Here is a 12,566-nt window from a genome sequence, read left to right as displayed (position 1 = left end):
TTGTACATGAATATATATGGTTTAGGGGTGGGGATCTCATTGGTTTCCAAGTTCTCAAACAGGAAGGGTAGGGTGACCCAAGGGACTCCCCCTATATTTCATTTAATTAGTTATATTGGCCCATACATGAATATATATTGTTTTGGTGTGGGGATCTTGACCGTTTCCAAGTTCTCAAACAGGAGGGTTGGGATGACCACAGGGACTTCCCTTATATTTCATTTGATTTGTCATATTGTCCCATACATGAGTATATATGGTTTAGGGGTAAGGATCTTGACCATTTCCAAGTTCTCAAACAGGAGGGTGAACAGTGACCTCAGGGACTCCCCTATCTTTCATCTTTTTTGTTATATTGTCCCATACATTAATATATATGGTTTAGGGATGGGGATCTCGACCATTTTTAAATTCTAAAACAGGAGGGGTGGGGTGACCCCTAGCAACTCTTCCTATATTTCATTTGATTTTTCATATTGTCACAAACATGAATATATATGGTTAAGGGGTGTGGATCTCGACCGTTTCCAAGTTCTCAAACAGGAGGGGGTGGGGTAACTCCAGGGATTACCCATATTTCATTTTTTATTTATTATATTGTCCTATACTTGAAAAAAAATATATGCAGGGGCAGATTCAGACGGGGGAGGGTTGCGGGCTTGCACCCCCCTTAAATTTGCAAAGCATGGGTTGTTCTCAGCTTAATAAAGAATATTCCGATAATTTTACCTCAATTTTTTTTTAGCCTCGCTCTGCTCGGAGAAAATTTAAGTTTGCGCCCCTCCTAACCTAAAATCCTGGATCTGCCCCTCTTATGGTTTAGGGGTGGGGAGCTCGACCGTTTCCAAGTTATCAAACAGGAGGGGGTAGAGTGGCCCAAAGAATGCCACCTATATATCATATGATTTACTTACATTAAGGTATATATAATATAGTTGCATTATTTGTGAAAATAAAGAATGAAACTTTCAGCTACTTTAATTGACCCTTCAAAATTGAGAAAAAAACAAATAACCCCTCGAAATTGCAGTAATATGTTTACACTTTAAAAGCATCTCACATGCATTATCATCATTTATCATTTATAAAGAAAATTTAGACTGTGACCATGAACATGTATATTGTTAGATATACTGTTCCCAGCTGTCACGTTGTATTGGATTTTTGTCGAGCCTGCAACTTTTGTTGCAGAAAGCTCGACATAGGGATAGTGATCCGGCGGCGGCGGCTACGGCGGCGGCGGCGGCGGCGGTGTTAGCTCACTTCTTAAAAGCTTTATATTTTAGAAGGTGGAAGACCTGGATGCTTCATACTTTGTATATAGATGCCTCATGTTACGAAGTTTCCGTCAGTCACATGTCCAATGTCCTTGACCTCATTTTCATGGTTCAGTGACCACTTGAAAAAAAAGTTCAAATTTTTTGTAATGTTGAATTCTCTCTTATTATAAGTAATAGGATAACTATATTTCATATGTGCGTACCTTGCAAGGTCCTCATGTCTGTCAGACAGTTTTCACTTGACCTCGACCTCATTTCATGGATCAGTGAACAAGGTTAAGTTTTGGTGGTCAAGTCCATATCTCAGATACTATAAGCAATAGGGCTAGTATATTCGGTGTATGGAAGGACTGTAAGGTGTACATGTCCAACTGGCAGGTGTCATCTGACCTTGACCTCATTTTCATGGTTCAGTGGTTATAGTTAAATTTTTGTGTTTTGGTCTGTTTTTCTCATACTATATGCAATAGGTCTTTTATATTTGTTGTATGGAATGATTGTAAGGTGTACATGTCTAGCGAGCATAGTCATGTGACCTTGACCCCATTTTCATGGTTCAGTGGTTATAGTTAAATTTTTGAGTTTTGGTCTTTTTATCTAAAACTATATGCCATAGGTCAACTATATTTGGTGTATGGAAACATTTCATGATCTTTATGTCAGTCGCGCAGGTTTTATTAGACCATGACCTCATTTTCACGGTTCATTGCACAGTTTTAAGTTTTGTGTTTTGTTCTATTTTTCTTAAACTATAAGTAATGGGTCAACTATATATGTTGTATAGAAACATTGTTAGCTGTACATGTCTGCCTGGCATGGTTTATCTGACCTTGACCTCATTTTCAAGGTTCATTGGTCTTTGTTTAGTTATCTTGGTTAATGTTAAGTTTATGTGACAGTTGTATAATAAAGCTTAGCTGTATACTTAGGACTATCAACATAATATCAATAATTATAGTATAGAAGGCGAGACATTTCAGCGTGTGCACTCTTGTTAAATTAAAATTTATCAAAAAGTAATTTTTAGTTTCTGAATAAAATATTTCCCTGCTTTTTCTTTCTTTTACATATATCTTTTGGTTTACAATACTAGTGTTTATATTCATTTACCATGCATAGATGTATTTTTTCACCTGCTTGGATTTATTTTGTAAATGATCGTCAAACCCGGAATTACCCTTATCCGCTTCCGGAATCGGATCCGATTTTGTAAAATTTTGTCTTCACGGCCGCCATTGTTATGTGTTTACAATGTTGTTTTTGTCAATCAGATACGATTTTACTCGAATTTATACAATATTTGTCGGCGATTTTCTGTATAAAGCTAGCGGTTGAACAAAATGAACATCACCGTCATGAATAATAATGATAAAAATAAGTTTTTAGCTCGTTTAATTGGAGACTTTGGTGAACATGGTGAAAAGGTTTGCAAAGTAATTTCTTATTTTCTTTCAAATGTAAAGCGACTACGTCGGGCGTAGCTAGAAACCAACTATCCTAGTCGAAATTCCGCTTGCAAAAGTGGAAGGTCGCGGACCTCGGACCACCGCTAATTTGCACACCTGCCTCCAAATTGAAAAGCTACGAAAATTTCTTTTTCTAATTTGAAATTGCCGCCAACAGCATGAACAGTTGAACTTATTATATAATAGACTACTGACGTAGTTGTACTACGTATTGATGACAAACAATATTCCTACGACTTTTGTCATTTGGGAAATCTAAACTGCTTGTCTTAAGAGATTTTCGGCGATTAAATATTTCATACAATTGTTCTTTGACATCTTAGCTAAAAGCACAAGTCATAATGAACTACACAAGGATTCTTAATAAGCACTACTTCCTATGTGTAACTTTAAAACTTTTGGATAAATCGACGATCATTTAAGGTTTTTCTGGTCATTTGTTTGGTAATCCAGAATAAAAAGTATTAAAAAAGTGTTCAATTAGTTAAATATAACATAGTAACAAGCTAGATAATAACAATGGCAAGTATTTCAGGATTTATTGGGTAGAACACAAATCTAGGGTGCTCGCATAATGCAGCTTAACTGCATAAAAACAACAGCAGAAGGTCACCAACAGGTCTTCAATGTAGCGAGAAATTCCCGCACCCGGAGGCGTCCTTCAGCTAGCCCCTAAACAAATATATACTAGTTCAGTGATAATGAACGCCATACTAATTTCCAAATTGTACACAAGAAACTAAAATTAAAATAATACAAGACTAACAAAGGCCAGAGGCTCCTGACTTGGGACAGGCGCAAAAATGCGGCGGGGTTAAACATGTTTGTGAGATCTCAACCCTCCCCTATACCTCTAGCCAATGTAGAAAAGTAAACGCATAATAATACGCACACTAAAATTCAGTCCAAGAGATGTTCGAGTCTGATGTCAGAAGATGTAACCAAAGAAAATAAACAAAATGACAATAATACATAAATAACAACAGACTACTAGCAGTTAACTGACATGCCAGCTCCAGACTTCAATTAAACTGACTGAAAGATTATGATTTCATCATATGAACATCAGGCACAATCCTTCCCGTTAGGGGTTTAGTATCATACCATCATAACATATATGAGAAGAACATAACCCGTGTCATGCCAACAACTGGTTATTGAATAAATGTGTTTAGTTCCGATGCAAAGACCCTATAAGTGAATCAATATTAACGCCAAAATATGCAATCTTTAATGACCTGACAACAGTATCGTAACTATGTCCCTTCTTAATAAGTCTATTCAAAGGTTTTGTTAGTTTTTGAGGTGAATACTGACACCTTTGTGCTTTATAAAGAATATTTCCATAAAAAATTGGATGTGAAATACCTGAACGTATAAGAAGTCTGCATGTTGAGCTATATTTACGAATGATGTCCTTATACCGATGATAAAATTTAGTAAATGTTTTGACTAGTTTGTGATATCGAAAACCCTGGTGTAATAATTTTTCAGTAATACATAAATTTCTCTCGTTAAAATCTAAAACATTGTTACATACACGAGCGATTCTTACAAGTTGAGATATATAAACACCGTAAGATGGTGACAAGGGAACGTCACCATCTAAAAAAGGATAATTAACGATAGGATATGAAAAATCATCTCTTTTATCATAAATTTTAGTATTCAGCTTTCCGTTAGTGATATAGATATCAAGATCGAGGAAAGGACAGTGGTCATTGTTAGTATTAGCTTTATTTAAAGTAAGTTCAGCAGGATAAATTTCTTTAATATACATACTGAAGTCGTCATTATTGAGAGCCAAAATATCATCCAAATATCTAAAAGTATTATTAAATTTGTTTATCAGATGTTGTTTCGATGGGTCTTTGCTTATTTTTGTCATAAATTGTAACTCATAGCAATACAAAAACAGGTCCGCAATAAGTGGTGCACAGTTAGTCCCCATTGGAATTCCGATAATCTGACGATATACGGAATTCCCAAAGCGAACAAAAATGTTATCTAGTAAAAATTCAAGGGCATATATAGTATCAAAGCATGTCCAATTGACATAGTTTTTTTTGTTTATTGCTACTAAAAAATGACCTAAAAGAGTTTGAACATATATATTCACATTCTGACTTTTTAAATGCCCATTTTATTAGGTGTGTGAATTTTTTCTTAATGAGAATATGAGGAAATGTGGTATACAGGGTAGAAAAATCAAAACTTTGAACAGATTCAAAATCACCAATATAAGCATGCAATTTATCAAGTACTTCCAACGAGTTCTTGACACTCCAAAAGTAATTAATTCCACTATTTTCGAAGGCCTTATTTGAACAATTTATTATCAGATTTTTAATTGTACCAAGTGTGCTGGTAAGAAGAATAGACAATTTAGTAGTGGAACAATGGCTTGAAGACGAAATAAATCTATATTTGTAAGGTGTTTTGTGTAGCTTCGGAAGCCAGTAAATAGTTGGGACTTTCATTGTATTTGGCTCTGCTTGTAAAGCGGTAGCTAAAAGTTTATGTTTGTTACAGATGTCGTTTTATGAAAATGGAGTCAGTTGGAATGTTGTGAATTGGTGATTTCTTTTTTCAGAACTTCAATGTAAAATTTACGTCAAACAATAATAATGTAATTAGCAGCTTTATCGGCCGGGACAAAAACAAATTTCATGGCTAGTTCTTTTAGTTTATGTTTGATACGAGAAATAGGTTTTTTGTGGTTATTGTTAATAGTAAAATGTCAAGACTACCTGAATGATCTACAGTATCCAATGACTACTGTCTGTTTTTTTTTGTACAGATAAATAGGTCAAGAATACTGGAATGATATACAATATCCAATGATTACTAGCTGTTCTTTTGTACTAATAAATAGGTCAAGACTATTTATATGATCTACAATATCCAATGACTACTTGCTGTTCTTTTGTACGTACTAAATAAAGACTACCTGAATGATCTAAAGTATTCTAATTAATATGTATTTTTTTTTCTTGCAATTACATTTTTCTAATTCAAGAATACAGACTACTAGTATCCTTTCAAACCAAATGATTATGAAGAGCCTGTTGTAATAAGCTCTTATACCCCACTAGTCCTATTAACATATGACTCCGCATTCTTATTCAATTTTTAACGTTTTTATACTGATATTTTCATTTTTTTTTAATTTTTGAATGCGAAGTGTGACACATTGATAGTAAAAAAAAAATTATCAGAACAGTAAATAGAAATAGTAAATAATGCTCCTGAGGTCATATGTTATAGGACTAATTACCCACATATTCATTAAATAAGTTACTAGTGACATACACAAATGTAGTTTTTTCTGTTACTTGAAGCAAATTCTATTTCTGTAGATTTACACAATATTGTTATACTTGTTTTATTTCACATTGAAGATTAGACAAATAGGGATACTCCTTTGATTTTTTTATTTCATGTCAGTCAGGTCCCTTCATATGAAACTTGAAACCACTTCTCTGCCATATTGATATTTTATAACAACTCTGCCCATGACCCATATAATTTGATATTCATTCATTAACCATATATTATAGTAAGCTATTTTTTTTTTTATTTTACACTAATCCACAATCTTTCATGTTAAATTTTGTCTCCATTTAAGTTTATGCCATTGAACCATCATGGTATTAAATACAATCCCAAGTAATTATGCTGTTATAGTGGGTCACCATATATTCAACTTGGGTGGCATTCCAGTTATTGAAATTTGTGTCAGATTGGATAATGAACTAGACCTTTAGGAATTGATCTCATAATTTAATATGGAGCCATCGTATGCGACCCCTACCCGGTAACAAAAATAAACATGTCAAGCGGCAATATTTATCACCAGAGATTACAAGTCAAAAGAGGATGGATAAGTCTCCAAAATGCTTGCCAAACTAGAACTACAACAAGATCTCCAGACGAGGACGAACAAAACGTTCAAGCCAAAGTTAGTATTTATGTACAAAGAAGTTGGGGGTCTGATTCACGCTATTGAACCAGACGAATTCCTCTTAAAAGCATGTCCGAAGAGAACCATAACTGCCGAGAAATTCAAAGAATACCACGAAACAATTATTGTGGAAAAGCAAGTAAAGAATAACTCTTACTGTGAGTGTACTGACATTCCGCCAAGTAAAACACCGTACAATATTCAAACTCACTTTAGGGCCTTATTAATATGGTACAAGTTAAATCGGCACCTTGTTAAATCGACATCTAGTCAAATCGGCACCTATTTAAAGTCAATTAGGCATCCAATTATAAATATAAATAATTCAACCTTTAAAAATGTGAATAAACATGATAAAATTAGGTTAATATTTCTGGCCAACTCCTTCCTTATCTACCTTTTCTTGGGTAAATACTGTAAAATTTCTGGACAACCCATTCCTTATTTTTACTGTTTTTGCTTAAAATACTGTTAAAATATATATTAAACAAATCTAACATGGGTGCCGAATTGACTATATCAAGTGCCGATTTAACCAGGTGCCAATTTGACTAGATGCCGATTTGACTATACCGGGTGCCGAATTGACCAGGTGCCGATTTAACCAAGTGCCGATTTGACTAGAATTCCGTAAGACAGTGATCGCGCCGATCAGGGCGATCGATCCCACCCCGCCAATAAAACCGTTGTATTAAAGCCAGCATCGATATCGACAATTTATGCACATGTCAATGCACATGTCATACAGATACAGTCTGTTACAGACTCTAATGTTGTAACTTTGTAAACAAAGATTGAGTCGGATTTCCGTAACTTCGATCTGTCTAATAATCAATAGAAAGTGGACCAACACGGACACATTATATTTTCTTATAAAAAAGGCAGTGGTTTGTAAAAAGAAAAGACTATCAAGTTTTCCCCGATTAATTATAGATTTTTAATGTTTTAACAATGTTTTAGTTTTACTTCACATAATCAATAAAGTTATAAAAATAGATTTATGAGTATCTTAACAACATTGGTTGGTACACTTCGATCTTTTTGGTAATAAGAAGGACCGGAGGTATGTAAACTGGTTCCCGGTTGATTACTACACAAAAATCATAATAAAAGCAAATTCCAGTTTAAATGTAAAATAGTAAATACGAAACCAAGAGCGGTAGACAGAGAAATGTAATGGAAAGTAAATACGAACCAAGCGCGGTAGGCAGAGAAATGTAGTGGAAGTTCAGTTCACTAGTATAGAAACATGCAGCTGAAAGCGTCATTTTTCAAAAAGTGTCATCAAAGTGTGTATCTGAAATTTTAGGCCTCAATTTGCCCTTACCGGTCCTTTGTATCACTTCAGATATTACTTTTCTAAATAAATTGCTTTGCCTAGCATAGCTGGATATGACTGCAGAGGTCCAACCCTGAACAGTTGGGGCAAAAATTGACACATAATTCATGCTTGATACAGGTCTGATTTTGATTGTAATTATAAATATTTGACACATAATAGATTTCAGACACAGAATAACTGTAGTCAAAGAACTTAGAGTTGTTTTCACGACTAGAATTTTATTTTATATTCAATTTTTTGGCTTTGTGTAATACACTATGCTGCTGTGAACTGTTTTTCCTCCTTTTTTGCTCCTAATTCTTAACAGTTTGAGCCATAACATCCCAAATGCCAATCCTAACCATCCTTTTGGGGTAGGAAACTAGAAAATTACTTATTTGGGCCCCTTTTTGGCCCCTAGTTCCTAAAAGGGTGGGACCATAACCCCCAAAATCAATCCAAACCTTCCTTTTGTGGTTATAAACCTTGTGTTTAAATTTCACAGATTTCTATTTACTTATGATTATTGTCCGGAAACCAAATGTCTTCAGAGACACTGACAGTGCCACCACTGCTGACAATACATGACTGCAAATTTTTTTGAGGTCGTATAAAAATGGCGAATGTGTCCACAGGTCACAGACAATGCCTGTGCTTGCATATAACTATATAAATGGACATAACTCAGGAACAATAAAAGTGACACAAACCAAATTTAAATTTAAAGTGTGCTTTGTGGTAATAAACATTGTGTATCAGTTTCCTAGCATTTGGTGGAGGCAAACTAAAGATAGAGAACACAAAAAAAACTATTGTTGGACTTGCACATGTTACAGACGTACAAACCAATGAACATAAGGACAGATATACAGACAGAAAAGGGTAACTCTTAATGTCCACTCTGCTGCATTGAGGGCATAAAAAATAATAGTTTTAAGTTAAAATGTTTGAATTCCTGGTCACTATGAAGCAGTAATACTTTCACCCTAGTATTAAAATGTTACTTGCTTGTCATTTTATATAAATTCTCCCAACCCTACATATAATACATACTACTCATCTGTATAATTTCTATTTTTCAATTATTAGTACAACATACCAAAATCAGAAAATAAAAGCAGAGTATTAGATAAATAAATAACTCCTTACCTTGAAGTAGCCATGTTTGATCAGAGATTTGAGGTATCGTTCCCATCTTACATCGTCTACTGATGAGTTGTGGCCATTGGAATTTTGATCTCGTCTCTCAGAACATTTTGAACATAAAATCTCAAAACCATGAGCCTGCAATAATATAATAGTATATAATTTAATTTATAGTAAGTGAGATTTGTATGTAGGATAGGCAAACTAAATGCAAAATTCTAATGTTTAGGTCAAGAGTTAATAAAATTGTCCATTCTTTCCTGTATTGGAGCTAGATATGGAATAGTAACTGTCTGATGTGTGTCATTGTGACTAAATTAGTGGAATTATTTGTACTTTACCACATAATCCTTACAGTACTCATCTCTGATATTCCACAATAAAGTTTCTGAATACAGAACAAAAGCACGACTAAACAAATGTCACCCAAACTATAACAAAATTGGTCTTATGGACCAAAATATCACTGAACCAGCTCTTTCAAGATTTTAAGGTAACAAAATCTATTCATCTAAAATTTAGTAAAACAGACTAAAATGGGCATAAAAAGTTCACTGGTTTTCTCTTTTGAATTGTTTCAAGTTTTTCACTTTTTGGACTTTAAAAGCTTTCAATACAATATGTCTTTGCTCATGTAACAACGCAGTACAGTTGACCATACTTGATTACATCTTTGTCTATTTGATTTACTAGATGTAAACTTCCTTTATCCTAAATTTTAATAATAAAATAATCTGAAATTCACCAATTTCATCCCAAGATCATGTGACAAATATTTTGGGTTGGATGTGCTAGGCATCTGAAATCCACTGCGCTTGTCAGGTTGAAATTCTTGTTGTACTAGCTGAGCATACAAACATCTTGTGAATTTTACCTGTAAAAGATATTGTTGTTACACTAATATGTCTTACTGTGAAAGTACTTTAATTCGTGGGGAACCAATTTTCGTGGTTTTTGTGGATGACTTTATCCATGAATTTAAGTGTCAAACGAAATGTAATAAGTGTTGTCCAAATCAAGGCATCAACAGATCCCCATGTAGGATTGACTCCTGATCATATCCAGAGAATACATTGAATATCGGCAAATCTACCAAATGCACCCCAGCAGGATTATACCCAATTAATTTTTAAAAAAAAATCGTATAACTTTCGATCTTTTAATTCTCATAATACAAAATATTGTTGATCAATGAAAACCAGATTTCCGGTGATGATATGCTATGATAAAGTGTTCATATTATATCCTCATAATTCCCATAGGGGAAACAAATTAATTATATTGTTGGCTTGCTTTTGAAAAGAAAAAAAAATACAATTCAAAGTCCATTAATTTTATAGCATGTGTTTATGTAACTGTTTTCTACAATATTGACATGTTTATTACCTAATTAACACCTTTGATGGTCTTTAATCACTTCATCTCAGGTTATAATCAGTGTCATCACTACGATTAACACAAGTGCAACAATTTAAATGGTTACTTTTCAATTTCCTTCAATATAGACAATTTGCAATCTTCGTTTCTGATGACTTCAATTCTTCACTCTATTTTTTTTTTTTAGAAAACTAAAATCCATGAATTTAAGAACCAACGAATGTGTAACTTTTGCTCAAACCACGAAAATTGATACCCACAAATTAAAGTACTTTCACAGTAGCTGATTTCAAGAATTTTATTTCTCTTTTATTTCCTATGGTAACATTTTTTGCAATAAAGCTGTAAAGCAGTTATTTGTGTCTCTTGCTTTGCACCCAAATGGATAGAGCCTTGTCCTTGTTTAGAACTTGATGTTTTCAGTCATTCTTAAATTGTATTGAGTTTAGGAATTTATTGTATTAAGGGAGTAGATCAAAGTAGCACCAAAGTGTTCCCTTCATTTAATTTCTTTAATACTACCACCATGCCACATGTATGGGTAGGGATCCATAAATTATCTGCCCAGAGTCTAGATCTTGTTCTTTATGACAATACTAGTATATACTTTGGGTATACTTAACATGACCAGCTCGATTGACACTGAATACCTGATAACAGATTAACATCTAGGTAAAAGTGACTGTGTTGAAAGTATTGATCAAACTAGAAATAGATATAAATTTATCAGCTGGTCCAAATGATCTTCACATGAATGAAATAAATGAAACCCTACTGTTATTAAGGTGCCTACATTGTACTATATTAAATAAATGATATCATATTGAATTTTACTAAGACAATTAAGAATTGAATGCTTCTTTTTGTAACTTCATTGGGGTGTAAAAGAGTTGACCGAAGTACATTTTGTATGAAGCGGGGAAGCGCTTCATGCCCAAAATGTGCGCACAGTCAACGCTTTTACAACCCAATAAAGTTACAAAAAGAAGCATTCAAAACTTATAATAGCATTTTTTAGCAAGGATCATGAAAACACGATTTTTATCAATTTCTTTTAATATTTACCTGTGCACTTTATTGTTGGACAGAGTGTCATCATAAATGATAAATTTTATTGTGTAATGAAGTTGATTAAGGAATAACGCAAGATTGTAGTGTAGCCAATCAGAATAACGTATCATAATGAAACATACATCTAATGTAATTATTGGATAATTGCAATAGATGTAACAATTTTGAAAACAAGGGAGATAAGTCACATGCATATAATTATCAATAATTCTATCTTCAGTTAAATTTTAAATATGTGAATATTTATTTAGAGATAAATTGCTTAACGATTTGGTGGAGAATAATGTAATATCTGACATTCAAGATGGGTTTAGACTAGGAGGATAATGTGTAATTCAATTTCTTGAAATTTTTGGTGAAAGAGGAATATGTTGGATTTTTCATATCCAGTGTATACTTTTTTTCAAAATCAAGTCTAAATATTATAAAAAGTACATGTGAAAAGTGAGCAATTTCAGTAAATATGAACTAGAGGCTCTAAAGAGCCTGTGTTGCTCACCTTGGTCTTTGTGCATATTAAACAAAGGACACAGATGGATTCATGACAAAATTGTGTTTTGGTGATGGTGATGTGTTTGAAGTTCTTACTTTACTGAACTTTCTTGCTACTTACAATTATCTCTATCTATAATGAGCTTGGCTCATTAGTAACAGAGGAAAATATTTTGTAAAAATTTACAAAAAGATACAAAATTTATGAAAATTGTTAAAAATTGACTATAAGGGGCAATAAGTCCTTAAGGGGTCAACTGACAATTTTGGTCATGATGACCATTTTGTAGATCATACTTTGCTGTTAACAGTTTATCTCTAGAGTGGGGTGTGCATATTCGCCGGGGACACAATTTCGCCGTTTTATAATTTTGAGGTGTAAATAATTCAAAAGATGGCTGAAATGGAAGAAATATGCCTGTAACTTAGATTTTTATAACAAATATGAT

At 33.5% G+C, this 12,566-nt stretch overlaps 1 protein-coding gene across 1 annotated transcript in view; it reads right to left on the bottom strand.

Annotated features, from left to right (window-relative positions):
- The window catches only part of LOC139488224 (protein ecdysoneless homolog), a 48,415-nt gene that overhangs the window by 21,265 nt on the left and 14,584 nt on the right, over positions 1-12,566 (bottom strand). Inside the window, exons 7-8 of the mRNA XM_071273703.1 lie at positions 9,923-10,051; positions 9,181-9,315 (exon numbers count right to left, since the gene is read on the bottom strand). Coding sequence (XP_071129804.1) covers positions 9,181-9,315; positions 9,923-10,051 — 264 coding nt within the window. The remainder of the gene's footprint in view (positions 1-9,180; positions 9,316-9,922; positions 10,052-12,566) is intronic.

The sequence above is a fragment of the Mytilus edulis genome, chromosome 9 (genome assembly GCF_963676685.1).
Source record: "Mytilus edulis chromosome 9, xbMytEdul2.2, whole genome shotgun sequence".
In the NCBI taxonomy this organism is placed as follows: domain Eukaryota; kingdom Metazoa; phylum Mollusca; class Bivalvia; order Mytilida; family Mytilidae; genus Mytilus; species Mytilus edulis.
The sequence above is the reverse complement of the archived record's forward strand: the minus strand, read 5'-3'. Positions and strand labels throughout refer to the sequence as shown.